The sequence below is a fragment of the Gopherus flavomarginatus genome, chromosome 4, assembly GCF_025201925.1.
Source record: "Gopherus flavomarginatus isolate rGopFla2 chromosome 4, rGopFla2.mat.asm, whole genome shotgun sequence".
NCBI classification, from domain to species: Eukaryota; Metazoa; Chordata; order Testudines; family Testudinidae; genus Gopherus; species Gopherus flavomarginatus.
This window is the reverse complement of record NC_066620.1, coordinates 155,064,501-155,084,343: the sequence shown is the minus strand read 5'-3', so window position 1 is coordinate 155,084,343 and position 19,843 is coordinate 155,064,501. Positions and strand designations below refer to the sequence as shown.

At 39.2% G+C, this 19,843-nt stretch overlaps 2 protein-coding genes across 2 annotated transcripts in view; one reads left to right on the top strand and one right to left on the bottom strand.

Moving 5' to 3' along the window:
* The window catches only part of SH3BGRL2 (SH3 domain binding glutamate rich protein like 2), a 54,453-nt gene extending 47,547 nt beyond the window's left edge, over positions 1 to 6,906 (top strand). Inside the window, exons 3-4 of the mRNA XM_050950201.1 lie at positions 3,586 to 3,666; positions 5,219 to 6,906. Coding sequence (XP_050806158.1) covers positions 3,586 to 3,666; positions 5,219 to 5,233 — 96 coding nt within the window. The 3' untranslated portion in view covers positions 5,234 to 6,906. The remainder of the gene's footprint in view (positions 1 to 3,585; positions 3,667 to 5,218) is intronic.
* Positions 1 to 19,843, bottom strand: part of ELOVL4 (ELOVL fatty acid elongase 4) — a 299,610-nt gene that overhangs the window by 129,907 nt on the left and 149,860 nt on the right. The window lies entirely within an intron of this gene.

Below are 19,843 nucleotides of genomic sequence, written 5' to 3'. Positions count from 1 at the left end.
AAAGGTTGCCGATCCCTGATCTACAGTACTCCTTTGCTGTCTCTTAGTACTTTAACTCCTTCCGAGGGTGAAAGCAAACAACTGTCCTAGATAACTTCACATTAGCCAAACGTAAATGAAATTGTACATCACAAATAAAGAAAAACATTGAATTGAGAGATGGGTAGAAATAAAGAAGCATGCTTACATGGATCCTGAATAAGTGTCATTAGACATAAAGTTTAGTTATAGAATATTGAGTTACCTCGGCCTACAGCATTGCAGAAAACATTCTTTACCCCAGTCCAAAGCTTTCTGCCTACACCAGTCATGTGTTCTAGTCTCTTTATCCAGAGAGCATCTTGATAAAATTCTGCACTTTCACACAGCTGTACAATGACCATTAACTTCAGTGGTGTTATGTTCTCTCTATATAAATAGTAGTTATATATGTTCAGTCAGAATACATTTTTTTTTAGATGAAGGGAAAGAACAAACAAGAAATGACAGAAGTAAAGTCTTCATGAGATAACACATTACATTTCCTCTAAAATGTTTCCCCAAATCTATCTCACAAAATGGCAGCTGTCCTTTGAAGACAGCAGACTCCTAGACGCCTATAGATTTGGTAGGGAAAAAAATTAGAAACAAGTTATACAGTGGCCTTAGCTGATCTATAATTCAAGATGAAGCTAGCTAATTGTTATGGACCTGATTTAACCCCCCCCATTTAAATTTCTTGAAAAATAATTGAATTTTGCATGCCCTCCTCCCAGGGAATCTGTATAGGAAGTTTTGTAAAAAACAGAAATGGAATTTTAAAGTTAGCGTGTCTTGAAAATTGACGTGAAGCTCTCTTTTGGGAGAAATGTGACACATAGTTTGGCTCATAATGGTTGCAATCCAGCAAAGCATTCAAGCACATGCTTAACTCTAAGCACCCAAGAAGGCCTTTTGAAATAAATTGGACTACAAATGTGTTTAAATTTAAGCACGTTCTTGAGTGTTTTGCTGAATCAGGGACAATATCTCCAGACGACGACCTAAAAACTCCAGATTTGTTTTGTTGGCTTTGCTGTGAAAATACTTAAGTTTTTTGTTTGACCTTTGTTTTATTTTTTGGGGGGTGCTGGGGGAAACTGGGGAAGATACATTAACAGCTACTATGGTGAAGCAAGGAAGGGGTTAACTGGATGCTCTTAAATACAGAATTATAAAAAGTCAGTGGAATGCTGTCAGAAGGGTTCTGAAGGAGTCTTCTTCAGCAATTAGCCAAATGGTCGGCTGTAGTGATCATTTGCCATTTGGTCCATTTCTGTGCAGCCGCAAGGGCTTGACGGGCCAAGAGTCCAATGTCGGAACAGACTTGATGCACCCATGTAATAGGGGGGTCTGCCTCTAGGCCACATCTGCTCCTCGATTGGTGGAAGAGAAGTGATGAATATGGTGCTCAAGTGAGAGAACTGAGGATGAGTGTGTTGTGTGGCTCAGATGTGGGTATATGGAAACATGGATGCTGTTCATGTTAGCATTCGGTGTTAGAGGTGGGCTAATAGATTTTTTTTTTACATGGGCTGAGAAGTTTTTGGAGAATCCTTCGAAGCTGAACTAAGTAAATAATGCAGTGTGTATTTGTGATCATTCAGTATCATAAAGGGATTCATCCCAAACCCTACTGTGTTTATACTTTTGATTTTTGGAGTAACTGGAATCTAAGAAATAAGAGAATTAATAGTAAATTCTACTTAGCACATGCATTGTGTTTTATTTTTGAAAAATGATGTCTAGACATTAGGTATTCTACCAGCCTTGTGTCCAACTCATAAGTAGTTAGATAAACGTTGGTATTCCCATTTTCTAGATTTAGGTGGGAGGGAAGGAAGCTGTACAAGATATTAAGTTGATTGCCCTTGGTCACACTGCAGCTCCGGAACAGAGCCACAGAACTTCCTGACTCCCAGTCTTGTGCCAAATCTGTTAGCTCTTGCCCTCACCTTAAAATCTGTGGGTGGTCTAGCTATGTGGTGGATAGACAAGAATGGAGAGCTATACATTCATCAGGAGCTCAAGAAGTGCTCAGCCTTTGACCTACTAAAAAGTTAATTTAACTTAATAGGTTAAAGAGTTATACACCACATGTTGATTTGTCACACATCCATCACTTCAATTTTCATAAATCTGCAGAATCATTTTAGATCAGCACAGTTTTCTTTGTAAGTCTGCTTTAAATCCCCTGTCTCTTTACTTATTGCTAGGGTTGCCAACTTTGTATTTAAAAAATAAGAGACTGTTTCCTTAGCAACCCCGCTCCACTCCTGCTCCTGATGTTATCATTATTATTATTAATAATAATTAGTACTCACCCACATTTGCCAGGGGTATTTCTTGCTGCTTTTTGCAGCACTCAGCAACTCCAGATCTTGTACAGAAATGAAAAAATAAGTGACATCCCTTGTAATAAGGGACTGTTGGCAACCCTACTTATTGTTCTTCAGATCTGTCTTTGTTCTATTGCATAAGCAAGATATTTAACCTAAACAAGATCAAAGGCACCACAAGACAGTTCATGAATGGTTCTCCTGTAGTATCAACTTGTACATAGTCAAGGAAAACCATAATGACCTAAGGAATAGATCTGTGCTATAGTAGAAACTTGTTCACTGGCCAACTCTGAAAATATGTTATCACTTATTTTTCTAAAAGGATACAGTAATTTCACGCTATCTAAATTACTGGCTAATGGTTTCTGGTTTCAAAGGGTAGAGTGTTTAAGTATCTGTTCCATGAGAATAGGATTGTTCAAGGAATTGAGCTGATAAATATGAAACTCAGCAAGGGCCAATTTTTATAAGGTATTTAGGTACGTCAAGATGCAGATTGAAAATCCCACTAGGAACCTATCTGCATCTTTAGGTGCTTATATATCTTTAAAAGATCTGGCCCCAGGAACCTTTCAGACATTTCTTGTATATGCAAATAGTGATTTTAAAAAACAAACAAATATAAGGAAGTACTTCTTCACACAACACAGAGTCAGCGGGTGGACCTCATTGCCAGGAGATGTTTGAAGTCCAAAAGCATAAATTATAAATGGGTTCAAAAAAGAATTAGATCCTTTCATGGAGGATAAGTCCATCCAATGGCTATTAGCCAAGATAGTCAGGGATGCAACCCGATGTTCCAGGTGTCCCTAAACCTCCAAATGCCAGAAATTGGGACTGAACTACAGGAATGGATCACTCGAAATTGCCCTTTTCTGTTCGTTCCCTCTGAAACATCTGGTACTGTCCACTGTTAGAGGCAGGATACTGCACTAGATGGATCATTCATTTGGCCATACAGATGCTGGAGGCTTTACTTGATATCTGAAGGAAATGGAAAACTACAGAGAACCTAAATGAGAAATTGAACTCTTCCACTAGTTCTGGAATTCTAATTACATTTAGAATAACTGTCAGGGTTATACAGCAGAACATGAGCAAGTATTTGACTATTTCCCCCAGCATAGCTACATATCAACCAGAACTTTGATAGCATAGAATATAAAAATATAATGTGGGAAAACACCTTTTGAAATGTTAATCTTTTCTCCTCTCTTTTCTCTAGGATTATGATTGCTTTTTTGAAGCAAAGGAAAGCAACACGGTCTTCTCCTTTCTAGGGCTGAAACCTAGCTTGGCATCAAAGGTGAATATTGCATTTACAGACCTTTATGACTCCTCTTGCAATCTTCAGCTTGAATTTACTTTGAGAGAAGTTGAGAGGTCAGCATGTTCATGCTGATGCTCCTCTCTCTCTCTCTCTCTCCTTGCCAATATTACATTAGTGAGCTATGTGAAATTGGAACAATAAACAGAAAAGCATTTTAGACCAAACAAAATCTTACCTGTTTTAATTTCTGATATATAATAGAAGCTATAGTTATCTTCTGCCAATTACACATTAAGGGCAAAATGCTGCTGTGTTACACCAGTGTAAATCCAAAGTGACTCCATTGATTTCAGAGGGGCTGTTCAGGATTTACACTGGTGTTTCAGCAGAACTTGCCCCTTAGTGACATAAGTGCAGCTAAGGATGCAAAAACATCTTTGTTTTGCTGTGGAAATAGTAGTCTGGGAAAACAGCTAACATTGGTCAACATTTGGTCAGTAGGTGTTTAAAAAAATCACTTAACTGATTCAGGATGTTGGTGAAGCCACTTGATTGTAGCAACTCCTTATGGGACAGTTAAAACTTGGAGGAAGTATGTATGTAGCAGGAAGTGCATAGGATGCATGGCACCAGTTACTTGCAGTTAGCATCTCTATTGAGTAGACAATATAATTCCTGATACAGTACTGCTTTACCTGTTGTGATCCTGGACTATCTCATTGTCTCACTGTGTGAGGATCCTTTGTGCAATGGGCCAAACAGCTGGCCAAGTTTTTTTCTCCCTCGGATCCTTTGAATTTATTCTCCTCTTGCCACAAGGGCTATGTCAGGGCCAAATCCTGGCCCATGGTTTTCTAAGAATAAATAGATCTCCATAAAGAAGGATTCCCATATTCTAGAGACTTGTTATTCCTGAATACTGTGCAGGGGATGAGGAAGTGCAGAAGGAGATTCCTCTGGCAGCCACTTCTTTGGTTTTCCTTACTCACTACCTTCAAGCCAGAGTCCCAGGAAAAACATTCCCTTCTGGCCCCCAAGCCAGAAACAGCAGCTGCTCATTGCTGTGTTATTGGAAAGCACCATGTTGCAGGCCTGGAGAAGAGTGTGCATGTGAATTCCCCCAGAACAGTATGTGAATGATCTAGTTTTAAAACCTGAGGCAAGAAGTGCAGCTGGCCATCAACTAAACTTTGAAACTGACCAGACAGGCTGGCAGGCATACAAGTAACCGAACATTAATGTTACGGTGTTGCTAGGTTCTTGCAGTTATATAGTGATCTTGGGTGTTACTTGTAATAAAAGTGGGTAACGATTCCAGATAGAAATGTGATCTTCCAGTTGTTGGCGTTCCTTAGATATTGCATGGGAATGTTCAGGTACTGTATCTGATGTGGAAAATTTCAGTTGTAATTGCAAATTCACAGTCCTCTAACTTTATATTTGGAAGGTATATTTGTTCATCCAGGTATATTTGTTCATACCAGTTATATGAACAAATATAAGTTCAAGCTGTAATAAGTATCCCCAGATCCAAAGAAGAATAAAGAACTACACAGTTAGTTGATTTTGTCCCCCATCTTTTAAACAGGAGTCAGAACCCTAGAAAAATTCTCTGAAGATTCAACAAGCACATCTGGATGAATAACCTTGTTCAGCACATGACTGCTTTCCTAATGGATCACTGTGATTAAAAAGCCGATGCGAATCATCAATATTTTGCTTGCCATGGAAGAAGTGCTTTCCAAAGATGTGAAATTAATGTGTACACAAAATGGGATAAAGGGTGAGATGATACTCCTTTTTTAAAAAAAAATGCCCACTCTTGATGTTTCACATTTGTCTATGGATTACATTTTCACTGGCTTTGGTATTCTAGCAAATAATCTATTTAACTCTGAAGATGGGTGGATGTTGGGGAATGGAAGTGTAAAATCTGTATTGTCATGGAAGGGGATCTGGCAAGTATGTGGATCCTTTAAATCTTCAGCTACTGCAGTCTGGATAAAATTAGTTTATCATGACGGTTATAGTTTTGATGGTTAATAGAAAGTGGTGCTAGTTACGATACAGAAGATGGAAAAACAGCATGAAGAACTTGGTCTATGCCAAAAACTGCAAATTTCTGCTCAGTATATTTACTGTGCTGTCTATGCTAGAACATGTTTATGGCAATATATATGGGCTACTAAGCTCTTTCATAAAATGTTCACATTATGATTGGCAGTTAAAAAAAAACAATGGTTAATGGGGAAGGGAGAGAACTGAAAACTGATGCTGTCTTGACATCCGTAGGTGGTCCGTCCCACATACTGCAATAAAATTGTTCTGTTGATGTGTTTGAAAACAATTATTTTGTTGGCAAGTACACTTTAACATGCGAGGTGTGTGTCAGACTTGTGCGTATCACAGTTGAAAAGACATCATACAAAGCTATTACGTAATATCTGTTATTTGGGTATGACTTTCCACCTCAAATTTTAGAGCTCATCATTTGGCTGTTTAAAAGATTTCCAAAGTTATGGGTCTAATTCTGCTTCCCTTAATCACTTTGAACAGAATTCAACTCCACCATTAGCCCCACTGATGTTGGTAGAACTACTTCTAGAGGTAGGGCTCGATCTTGCAAATAACTTAAACACAGCAGTGTCCCCATGACTTGAAGGTGAAATCTGTTAAAGACAATGGGATTGCTCACATGTTTAAAGTAAAGCCGGTGTATAAGTGCTTTGCTGGATAAGGCCACGGTATCTGACCCCTTGCAGAATCAAAGAAGCATCAGTTACTATTCAGTGTGAATAAGGGAAGCAGGAACTGCCCCTGGGGATTACCCTGATGTAGCAGAGCCCAGTGTGCTATGATTTAACCATTTTTTAAAAATTGAAATTGAGAGTAGACCACTTAGCAAATGGATTGTCTGTAATCTAGTCTAATTGCATTTAGCAATGGGAATCCCTTTGCCATGTTAAAATAACAGTTATTGAACTTCATAAATGTAGCTTCTGCTTAACCCTTGGAGCTTTCTTCCAAAACAATTTGATGGTCATTTGACTGTGCTATTCCAGTAAGTATTCTGGCTTCGCTGGGCAAATGGCACATGGCCGCTAAGTGTGAGGGACAGCTTTCCTGCAGTCACCGGAATGCCCGGGCTATATTTGGTGGTGGCTAAGATGCCTGTCAGATACCCGTGTGCTGGAAGGCTGTTTTTGCTTGTAAGCATGGAAGTGAGCACAAAGGTGACCAACTCTCCATATAGTGACTGTCCTATGTGTAACAATTCTCATATGCTACTATAACAAGTTGGAAGACTGCTGGCTCAGGACAGGTGTGAATAAAGAGGCACAGGGAATTATCCCTGTGCCTCTTTATTCACACCTGTCCTGAGCCAGCAGTCTTCCAATTTCACAAACTACTGTACTTGTTATAGTAGCATATGAGAATTGTTACACATAGGACAGTCACTATATGGCGAGTGGGTCACCTTTGTGCTCACTTTGAGCTCTGTCAACTGTTAGTGCTTTTTTGAAGAGAGGTGATTTCCCTTCATTTAATTAGCATTGTCTCAATTTACACGTACCCCACTCAGAACTCTGCGGCTGTGTTTGTATTAAAAAGCAAATGCTAAAAAATGGAATGTTGTGAACCAAATTCTGCTTTTGATCTTCTCATGCTGCTCCTATTGAAGTAAAAGGAACCACATGCATACACTGAGTGGAATTTGGTTCCATCGTTATATTTTCATCGGCCCCTGCTGTGGATTCCTCTCCTGGGAGTGCTGTAGCCAAGGTTTTCAAATATAAATATATTTTTAAAATAGTAATATGTTGCCTATGATAAAAGTTGTGTTCGTAGTTTTATAATCACATATTTTATGGGATCTTAACTTCACTGTAGAAATGGATTTGGCAAATCGGATCTGAGCCAGAGATCCATTTTGTAAAAGTTAACAAATTCTGGACAACTATTCTTAATCTGAGTGCAAGAAAGTTTCATCCCCTTGCAATGTTAAGTAAATGAAATTTACGTAGTTACATAGTAAACTAGAGAGAAGCTATCCTGGATTAAGCACATACTTGATTCGTTGTACATTCAGAGAATTACCTATGGTCCCAATTCTGAGGAAGTTTATGCATATGGATTAACATCATTGGGTGAAATCCCAGCCCCATTAAAGTCAGTGGCAAAACTTCTATTGATTTCACTGAGGTCACAATTTCACTCATTGAGTTTAACAGAACTCCTCCTGTGTTTAAATGTCCACAGGTTTTAGGTCTAAAATTAAAATTGAAAGAAAACTGGTACCATTACTGTTAGGTAAAAGGGCTTCTTTAAAAAGATTTGTTGTGGACACTATTTATCTGGAAGGCAAGAATAACTCCAAAAATTTCCATTTTGCTTGGACAGACTGGCATTATAAACCCGTTTAGAGAAGAAATTTTCTTTTGATCTTTTTAAAAACTGTAAGTTGCTTGAATTTGAGTTTTTTCATTGAGGTACAGCCTTATTTTTTAATTATTAGGTAGCCTTTTAGTTTGTTACAAAAATTGACCTGGATTTCTTTTTAACTAGTTTTATAGTTATGAAATTTGTTAAAAACTAATTAGTTTTAACTGAAAAGCTTTGTTGAAGGTAGATACAGTAGCTGAAAAAAATGCCAAGTTATTAATTTTTTAAAATAGCATAAAACGTTACATCAAAGAAACAATGAGCTAGAATCTGACCCGATGCCAGTAGTTACCCCAGTTTAAACACAGGCAGAAAATCAAAATCAGGTTTAATGCAAATTAAACCTCAAAACTGTGTATACAGCTAAAGCTGCCATTAAAGAAATGGGAATTTGTTTGTGCAGGGAATATAAGATCAGGCTGTAAAGTCAAATTCTATTCTCCGATGTGTGTGAATGATTCCTGTACACTTCAGTGAGAGACCTTGTGTATGCACCAAGGCAAGAAACTGCTCCTTACAATGAACCGTTAGAGATCCCTTTTGCTTTGGCTACCTTGTAAAAACTCAATGCCATCCACTTCACTAGCTTTCACTTACGACAAGAACTGTAATCAAGAGAAAATGTTTGAATTGGGAGGGTGTGCACACAGCCACTGTACCAGTGGTTTTAGTAGGTATGTTTGTTGTATTGTAACGAATGAGAGGTGCCACAAAGCACTAGAGAGTGCCTTGGCTGAAGTAGTACAGTTACTACTGAAGCTTTTTTATATGTGTAAAATATAATATGAGAGAATTTTGGTTCCAAGACTAAGAACACACAATTTTAATAGGGTTGAATCAGTCTGATAAACTTTTCAATGTCTTGTACTTTCTTTTAATTTAAAGAGTAAAACATTTTAAAATAACCTTGCTTTTGATGATTCGGGTCAAAGGCCAAGACTTTGAAAAACAGGAGCCTAAGGTAAGCTCCTGAATCTACTTTTAATGTAAAATAAATGACCTGATTTGCAAAAGTGCTGACCTCACCCAGCAGCTCACGTTAGAGTCACTGGCAGCTGCTAGCAGGTCATAGAATCAGATCATTTTGTTTAGGAGTCTCATTTTTTGACATGCTTTTCAAAAATAGGGGCCTAAGATTTGTTAGTGCCGCTGGCCACAGAACTGCTTTAACTATTGTTTTCAGCTGGTAGTGACAGAGGTGGTTTGCTTTAACAATAAAGAAAGACTCTTAAAGATAGTTGTTAGATGTTACATTTCTAGGGTGGTTGGTTTTTCTTAATTTATCCTTGATTTACTTAGCCAGGAAGTGCCAGATCCTGCTAGTCTTATTTGCTTGACTAGTTCCACGGATTTCATTAGAACTATTTACATGAACAATAGAAGGAGGATTTGACCTGTGATTATTTTCATGTGTCTAGAATAAAAATCTTAGAAATTGGAAAGAGAGAAGAAGCCTAATAGATCAGCTGGAGCAGTGGGTCTCAAACATTTGTAGTGGTGACCCCTTTCACATAGCAAGCCTCTGAGTGCGACCCCCCCCTTATAAATTAAAAACACTTTTCAATACATTTAACACCATTATAAATGCTGGAGGCAAAGTGGGGTTTGGGTTGGAGGTTGACAGCTCGTGACCCCCCCATGTAATAACCTCGCAATCCCCTAAGGGGTCCCAACCCTCAGTTTGAGAACCCCTAAGCTAGTGCATTCCCTGGCCTTGGGGATTCGACCATTGCACAAAATCTGTAGTTCAAACTGTTCCTGTAACATTCCTTGATATCACAAATGCAGAGCTGATGCTCCCTTTGATAACATAAATGTTCTACATGGGTTTAGGGATGGAGGGGAAGTACAATTTGAGCACATTCTAGACAGCCTAAAACTTATTTTTTTAAATTACCTTAATTAAATTATATACACTACACCAACTCATAAATAATAGCTGAATTCAAGGAAATCATCAAGACCCTGCAATAAAATATGCCGAAGAAATCAGTGAAATAACAGAGTTAATTCACATACCGTTCCCTTTGGCTGCAGCCTACTAGTCTGCCTGAATCAGCCCATGATGGATAGGAGCATCGCAATACTGTCATAGCTTCCAGCAGAAGGATGAGGCCTGTCCTGCAAGATTCTGAGCACCCTCTATTCCTGTTGCCTTACGAGGTAATCACTATGTCCCAAATACCTTCAGGAACAAACCCTAGCCCCAAACTGTTAAAGAGGAGCATTAGCTTGTGGTGTTCATTTTAAGTACTGGATTCATTAGTATGAGGCCAAGAGAGTTGGGGCAGATCCTCAGTTGGTGTCAATGATCATAGCTCCATTGAAGCCTGTGGAACTATGACAATTGATACCATCTGAAGATCTGCACCCACGTTCTAAATTTTCATGAGTGGTGGGTTTTGTTTTTTTTTACATATTTAATGTATAAAACTAGGTTTCCTTAGGCTTATCTGAAATAAATATAACCTACTGTTTTGACTAGGGCACTTTTTGGTGTTCCCTATAAGATATTAAGCTAAATAAGTCTAAATTGGTGTAATTTACTCTGTAAGGGGCTGACAAAAGGTGCAAGTTACATCATTTGCAGCTCCCTTAGAGCCATTCTCTACCATGCAATTTACACCCCCTTACTCTCCTCCAAAATTGCTTCATTATCTTTGGCTTAAACATTGCCACGAACACTGTACCAATTTGTAGATTCCTCTATCCAATGTAGAGAAGTATTATCCTCGGATAAGGGAGATAAGATGTCTCAGGCACACAGGGAAATCAAGTGTGCAAAGGAAATGCTACCCATACAGTAAAATAGGCCAGTTCCTCAACTGGTGTAAGCCAGGATAACTCCTCTGAAGTAAATGGAGCTTTATCAATTTACACTAGCTGAGAATTTGGACTGGAACAAGTATGTCTAAATAGCAAGACTGGAAGGAGGTTATGATTCAGTGTATCAGATTTGCTGTATATATCATGGGGCAGAAACAACCAGATTTTGCTGAAGGAATGGAAATTAATCTAGCAGAGTAGCTTGACCAGATGTCCCCTCTTATTTCCACATATAGTATCTTTTCTTCCACATAACATATGCATGCTTTCAAATCATAAACCTATTAAAATATAATTCTGTACACAGAGGTGCCATGCATTGAATTCATTTAGCTTAATCACTGTATATGATTCCTCTCCGATTGCTTTCATACCCTTAATATCCTGAACATTGTGTGTGCTCTCCATGGCATGTGCACAAAGGATGTCTAGTATCATTACATTATGCCCGTAGAAAGCTTTTTCTGCAGGACAGGGCTGACAGTTACCCTCAGTGTCCTCCAGATGTTGACGACTCATTTAGTCTGTTTCACTCATCAAAGATTGTCATTGAATAAAAAATAATTTTCTTCCATCAGCTGCAATATTTACACAATCTTTTAAATAAAAATATCAGGAAGCAAAGTACTCAATTCATCTCAAAGCTTGTATTCATTTTTAACTGGCTTCCCCAGTTCCTATAAAGGTGGTGAGGGGTGTTTCCTGGACTGCAACTTTAGAAAATAAAGCTAAGATAAGTCAATGGAAGAACTCTTGATGTTAACTTAATGAGCATTTGATTAGACCCATAGTGTTATTTAGTGTTATGGCTCTTAGCTTTATTATAAGCCAGTTACTTTCATAAATTGCTACCAGAGTATATAGTTCAAGTCCACAGTGAATTAATGCTACACAATTTAATAGAGCTAAAATCAACAGGGTTCTATAAACCTTACTCTAAAGATTGTCATGCCTTGTCATGAAATGCCATGTATTTGCGTATTTATTTCATAAACATCTACATACTAGCCAGAGCACTAAACCACTTAGCTTCTCACATGAAAGAGAGGCAGAAGTGAAGGTCAGGAGCAAAACCCTGGTGAAATGCCTTCCACCCTCAGCTGCTGGATTGTCCCAGAAGCTAGCATGGGGGCTCCACTCTTCCTATTAGCCTCTGACTACTTGGTGCCTGATAAGCATGAAGTCCCCAACTCCCAGAACTACATCAGTTTCCATTTGAAATATTCTTTCTACAATGATAAGTGATAAAACCTTAAATTGATGTTGTCTTTTTGAAAAGAAAGCTCAAGTTCTGCAGTAATGGCCCTCACAATTGCTATGGAATATTTCCTTCTCTCTGCTGGCTCTGCTGCTGTGTGTACAAGTGTATTTTTCATGCCCTGCTCCAAGCTCATAAATAATAGGCAGTGAAATATACAGCATAGGCCTTCCTCGAAGTTTCTGCAATTCCAGTTCTGGCTATTTTAAATATTTATCATAAGCAGTAGATGCCATCATTACATAGCATTATACATTTCTTAGATGTTCTGGTTATGTTCTCCAGAAATGAGGAAGAGCTCTCTGAAGCTTGAAAGCTTGTCCCATCCACCAACAGAAGTTGGTCCAATAAAAGATATTATCTCACCTACTTTGTCTCTATCATCAGACATTAATATACTGGGCTTGTCGCCGTACAGGTCCCTGTGGGGACACCCCCCCCCCCCGTTTTCCTCTCTCCATTTGTGAAAACTGACCATTTGTTCCTACTCTGTATTTCCTTGCAGAACCCTTATACATATAGAAATGACACGGCTCCAGCAACTCTGCAGACATTAGAGAGGCACTCTTTCCGGATCAGATCCTCTGTTGGTATAAGTCTGCATAGCTTTTCTGATGTGAATTTACATCTGTTTATACCAACCCAGAATCTAGTAGTCTGTCTTTCACAGCTGGGTTTTGCAGACTCATTTCTATACTATAAAATGCCAGTGTTATGGATTACTAGGGCAGCCAATTCCAGTCATGTGTACAACTGCCCAATAAATAGCAATGCGCACTTCATGCTCCCTGCTTAACAAGAACAATGAGCTGCTTCCAACTGGATCCGTGGGCAAGTGAGTCATTTTCCCAGCAAGCAATTGTTGAAGGATTAAGAAAAACAATAAGCAATATTAGAAATATAAAGAACTGTTATGTTGTCTGCATCCATCTGATCACAATGTCACGCTGATAAGTGAAACTGCAATAAATGACATTTGCTGAAAATAAGTTTGCTCTATTGCCAGATAGATATTTCTTTTCAGTTTGTTAATGCATTGACTGTTAGCCACTTTCTTAGCTAGTGGAATATTGATATCTCACATCTGTCTTGTAGGAAGTGAGTAGTTAGCGGGTTTGATGACCAACATGAACACTCCCCAGAAAATGGCAAGGGTAGCCATTTCCTTTTCTAGTGACAGTGCCCACTGTCCTCAAAAGGGGAAGTTGCAAGACTCCCAGAAATGTAATCCTTTCCGGTAACTCTGGTTGTGGTAGATGCAAGCACAGTCCCAGCACATTGAACCCATGTCTTACAGCACATACAACCCACCCCGTCTCATTCAGTGTTTTTAAAATCTGTTATGTGAAGTGAACAGCCATGTGTGAACCGTGATATTTACAGCTCTTCCCACTGCTAGTGCAGTGCTGTCATAACACCACCCATGGCTGTGAAAGTCCATTAGTTTACTCACTGTGCTAGGAATGGAGAAGTCCTTTTCATTTTGGCTAGTGTTAACTTTACGTGTGTATTTTTTTTTAAATAGCCTGTGTTCCTTCTGTATAAAGGGATTGTATACTATAACTTTCTGTACATAGTACTCTCATCTGAAATGCTGCAATATATATATGCAACTGATAATTACACTTAAATGTGATGCCAACAGTGTACTGATGTGTTCAAATATAAGTTTTATAATTAAAATGGTCTCATTAAAGCTATGTCTGCAGTTCTCTTGTGTCAAATTTCTTTGCCAACTTATGCTTACTGTTCTCTTATTGCTATTGACACCTGACAATCTCTGCTAAATGCAACTTTGCAGAGAATTCTAGTGGAGTAAATCTCCCTATTTCTTGTGATGGCACTAACTCCCATCTGTCGTCTCAGGTCCTGAAAATGGCTTGTGAATTTGTTTGTTTTCAGCTCTGCTGCTGCTATTAATATATCGTCTTCTGCAAGGTAGATGCTTTTGAACTGACAAGTTTTTTTTTCCTTTTTTTAAAAAAAAAAAACCAAAACACCTCTCTCAACATTAAAAAAATAAATTGGCAGAAACTGACTTGAACAGCTTTCACAAAGCAATTTAAAATGAGTTGTTAAGATGAAGTGATCTTCAGAAGTATTTTCAGTATCCAGCTCATATGTCAAAGCTGCTCTGCAAAGTAAATATAGCCATGTGTGAGGAGTGTTGTTTACTTAGTAGCTGTTCTGATGACAGGCCTTTCATTGTCTAACATTATATAACCCATCATTCTCATCCCTTTGCTTCAAAGGCTTTTGAGCTTGCAGTTGTCTGCTGCCATGAGGTCCTCTCCTCTGATTCTTCAAGCCTTGAGCTCCATGTATGCAGACACCTGTGCCTATTCAGATAGATACAGAAATCTGCCTGTGAAGAACTTGTCATGGGGCCAGGGCCTTAGAGGTCCTGGAATCGGGGTCTCCACCCTATCCCAGAACTCAAACTGCTCTTCGCAAGGACACTGTCAGTCTCCAGGTGGAAATTTCTAAAAGCAGTGGCATATCAGCAAAGCAAACTTCACAAAGCACTTCCATCAACAGGGACCTAGGAGAGCAGAACAAGAAGTAGCAGTTGTGCTTTTAGAACAGGAGGAGTATTTCAAATGTAGTTAATCTATGATGAAGTCATCTACACCCTCCTTTAACAACATGGATAGCTTCTCTCCTTTCAAACAATTCTTTTCATTACACATTTTAAAATGTTGCAGATTTATTTCTAGTTAGACCTCCACTCCTCTGGTTTCTTATTCTTTGGATCCAATTCTGACCTCATGCTTGGTGCTACAAGATGCTGAGCACTATGGCCCCAGTCCAGTAAATCTCTTAAGCATGTGCTTAATATAAAGCATGATGTTAGTCCCATAGAAGTTAAGCATGTGAGCTGTCCTATTAAATTTTAAACCTGAGTTTTAGTGCCTTGATTGATTGGGCAAAAGTGATCAGCAACATGTTGAATCCAGCCGTGTGGGTGAATTCTTGGGCCCTCTGTAGTCAATGGCAAAACTCCCATTGACCTCAATGGGATCAGGCTTTTATACCAGTATATCTGAGATCAAGATCAGCGTCTTTGGCAATTAGACTAACAAAATTACTGCTTAATAATTTAGAGCTACAGTAACTCCTAACTTAATATTGTAGCTCCTTAAAAATGCAACTTTAAGCAAAATGATGTTAAGTGAATCCAATTTCCCCATAAGAATTAATGTAAATGAGGAGGTTAGGTTCCAGGGAATTTTTTTTCACACACACACAGTTTTAAACAATTTAATACTGGTACACAGTGCTGATTGTGAAGCTTGGTTGAGATGGAGGAGTCGCAGGGTGGGATATTTCCCTTACTGCTAAATGATAAACTAGCAATTGGCTGAGCCCTCAAGGGTTAACTCTCTCACTCTACAAGGCAGCAGGAATGAAGGGAAATTTGTGCATTTCCCCTTTAAGTACACTGCCTTGTTAAATAGATCAGTTTGCTGAGACAGCAGCTGCTGCAAGCTCCCTCCATCATGAGCCCTGATGTGTCCCCCCTGCTCTATGGAAGATGGGGTAAGTGGGGTGCATGAGCAGGGGGGAGAGGGGACACCCTGACATTAGCTCCTCTTCCTTCCCTTCCCCCCACTTTGTGAGCTAATGCTACAGTTCAACATAGTTCCTGGGCATGTTAAAGGGGTGGAGGAAATGCATGAATTAAACATTTTCTTGACTCTTTTTAACTTTAGTTTAATTCCAAAGTGTCAGAAATGGGGAGCCAGGACGTGCTCTTTGAAATCCTACTGGCCTTGAGAGTGTAAAAAACAAAACTTAAAATTATTGTTAAGTAGCTAGAACTATATTTAAAATATATATGCGTGAGTAAAAGTAGGGGCCTCATTCTCCTCTCACTTATGTAAGTGTAAATCCCGAATAAATCCACTGAAACCAATAGTTACCCCAGCTTGAAACAGTATAAGTGTAACCCCCTGTGCCAGGTGATGGTGGCAATAACAAGGATTGGGTTCAATACCTAAGGAGGTCCTCTTAAAATTAATAAAAAATTAGCTTAAGCCCTTTCCCAGAAATCTGAGAAAACTAAACTTAATGCTAAACAAAGCTGAAAACAGGTATGAGTTAAATCAGCTGGGAGGAAGAATTTTTATCAGAAAAATATGATTGATCATTGGGAATTTTACTAGATGCCCAAAAAGCCATAATCCCACAACTGAAAAAGAAAGCTACAGTCACTAAAAATCTTACCTTCAAAATCAGGTAAGTGAAGGAACCTATAAAATATGTCTATCTACAGATAGAGTATAAAATGGAAGATGATAGTAGTGAATACATATCAGAAGCTAGGAATTGTAGAAAATTGATAAGAGAAACAAAGGGATACAAGAAGAAATATATGGCCAGCAGAGTTAATAACAATAAGGAGTTTTTAAGTATATTAAGAATAAAAAGAATCCTGACAATGGTATTGGTTTATTACTAGATGGAAATGGTAGAATTATCAATAATGCAGAAAAGGCAGAAGTGTTCAATAAATGTTCTATATTTGGGAGAAGCAGATGATGTAGTTATATAACACTCTTTCCATTCCATTATTTTGTCAGGCGGATGTTAAACAGCATTTCCTAAAGTCAAACATTTTAACAATCAGCAGATCCAAATAACTTGCATCCATGAGTTTGAAAAGAACTGGTTGAGGTGCTTTCTACACCTGCTGATTTTCAATAATTCTTGGAACACTGGGGAAGTTCCAGAAAACCGGAGGAAAGTGAAAGTGCCAATATTTTAAAAGGGTAAAACAAGATGACCCAGGTACTTACAGGTCTTTCGGTCTGATATAAATCCCATACATGATAATGGAGTGGCTGATACAAGACTCCATTCATTAAGAATTAAAGGATGGTAATATAATTAATGTCAATCAACATGGGTATATGGAAAATAGATCCTGTGAAACTATCTATCTATCTTCTTTTGATGAGATTACACATTTGGTTGATAAAGGCAATATTGTATGGAATATACTTTGCATTGGTACTGCATGACATTCTGACTGAAAAACTAGACTGATACAAAATTAACATGACCCACATCAAGTAGATGGAAAGCTGGCTAACTGAAAGGTCTCAAGCTGTAACTGTAAACAGGGAATCATCATTGGTGGTTGTTTCCAATGGGGTCCCTCAGGCATCAGTTCTTGGTCCGACACAAAATTAACATTTTTATCAGTGTGCTGGGAGAAGACATAAATCCACCACCGACAAAGTTTGCAGATGACACACAAATTGGGGACGTGGTAAATAACAGAGGGCAGGTCACTGATACAGTGCAAGCAAAAATGTCACTGTTCGCTACTCTCTCAAATAATATAGGTTATACTTACAGAATGGGGAACTCTATTTTGGGAAACAGTGATTCTGCCAAAGATTTGCGAGTGGTGGTCAGTAATAAGTGGACCATGAGCTCCCAGTGTGATGCTATGGCCAAAAGGGCTAATGTGACCCTTGGGTGCATAAACAAGGAAGTCTCAAGTAGGAGCAGAAAGGTTATTTTACGTGTGTATTTGGCACTGGGGCAACAGTTCTGGTGCCTATAGTTCAAAAAGGATGTTGCTAAATCAGAGAGGGTTCAGAGAAGAGCCACAAGAATGATTAAAGGATTAGAAAATATGCCTTACAGTGATAGACTGAGCTCCTGAAGTCTATTTATTTTAACAGAGAGATGATTAAGAGGATTAGTACATGTAGGACAAGTACATGCATGATGAACAAATACTTAATAATAGGCTCTTCAATCCAGCAGAGGAACATGATGCAATTGCTGGAAATTGAAACTAGACAAATTCAGACTGGAAATAAGGTATCAATTTTTAACCCTGAGATTAATTAACCATTGGAACAACATACCAAGGGTTCTGGTGGATTCTCCATCACTGAACATTTTAAATCAAGAGTGAATGTTTTTCTAAAAGCTTTGCTCTAGGAATTATTTTGGTGAAGTTCTGTATTATACAGGGGGTCAGACTAAATGACCACAATGGTCCCTCTGGTCTCAGAATCTATTAATAAACCTCCTCTCCCCCTGCCACCCCGGCACATTAGCAGGCAATACTCCTCCACTCACAAGCATGGAATCCATGTGTAACAAGAAGAAAACGTTTATTAAGAGGAGAGGGAACATCACAGTAATGACTCAAAAGAATGCAAACGATAATTAAAGCAACTTCCTCACTGTTTCCCATCTTCCAGGATGAAAGTCAGTGGATGAATGTCCCTTTAACACACCATTCCCTCTTTCCGTCCTCTGCACCCCACTTACAGTTTGTTGTCCAAGGTCAGTGAAGGTTCTGCGTCCAAGGGTACATTCAGGTGGGTCCACCTCCAGCCTCTATGGGTGTGAGGGGTGGGCAAGTGATGCCTCTGCTGCTGCAGCTATGTTGCTGCCACCTCTGTCACTGTTCACTACTCTCTCAGCTGCTCTGGGATGTCCTTGGTTTGGTCCTACAGCGCCACAACCACCTCACCCAATTAATAGTAATCACAGTGGCAGGATTTACTGCCTAGGGGCACCTTTGCGGCTGCCATTAGCTGCAAGGCCATGTTCTCAAGTTCCATCTCCTAGCCCAGTTCTTAGTAATTTCACTGGATAGTGGGGAATCTTCTTGCCACTGTTTTCTCCACACTATCTCTATACCACATCTAAGGCTTAGCCCCTAGATCAGCATATCAGTGATTTCAGTTCTCAGGAAGAGAGAAGGCCTGTTATTTAAGTCTATTTAGGTTTGTCTTACAACACTGGAGAAGAAGGCCCAAATAGCATCTCAGGACTTTTAAACAGAATCCTCACCACCAGATAGGAACATCTATCATCCCCCCCGCCATCAGATCATCACTTGAAGTTACTTTACTACCCCACATAGAGCAAGTGAGGTTAGCATTATAGTGACTCCCTCAATTAGGGCATATTAAAGTATTTTCAGAATGCTGATCAAGGGCTATGTGAATGCTGGTGTTGTTTTTTGTCAGAGTTGGCATCGAGGTTTGTTGCATGGATTGGTTCCTGAGCTAGAGTTATTATGGTGCGGTGTGCAGTTACTGGTGAGAATATGTTTCAGGTTGGCAGGTTGTCTGTGGGCGAGGACTCTTGCCACCCAAGGCCAGCGACACCATCACAGGACCTAACCAGATCAGCCACACCATCACCGGTTCTTTCACCTGCACCTCCACCAATGTAATATACGCCATCATATGCCAGCAATGCCCCTCTGCTATGTACATCGGCCAAACTGGACAGTCTCTACAGAAAAGGATAAATGGACACAAATCAGATATTAGGAATGGCAATATACAAAAACCTGTAGAAGAACACTTCAACCTCCCTGGCCACACTATAGCAGACCTTAAGGTAGCCATCCTGCAGCAAAAAAACTTCAGGACCAGACTTCAAAGAGAAACTGCTGAGCTTCAGTTCATCTGCAAATTTGACACAATCAGCTCAGGATTAAACAAAGACTGTGAATGGCTTGCCAACTACAAAACCAGTTTCTCCTCCCTTGGTTTTCACACCTCAACTTCTAGAACAGGGTCTCATCCTCCCTGATTGAACTAATCTCATTATCTCTAGCTTGCTTGCATATATATACCTGTCCCTGGAAATTTCCACTACATGCATCTGACGAAGTGGGTATTCACCCACGAAAGCTCATGC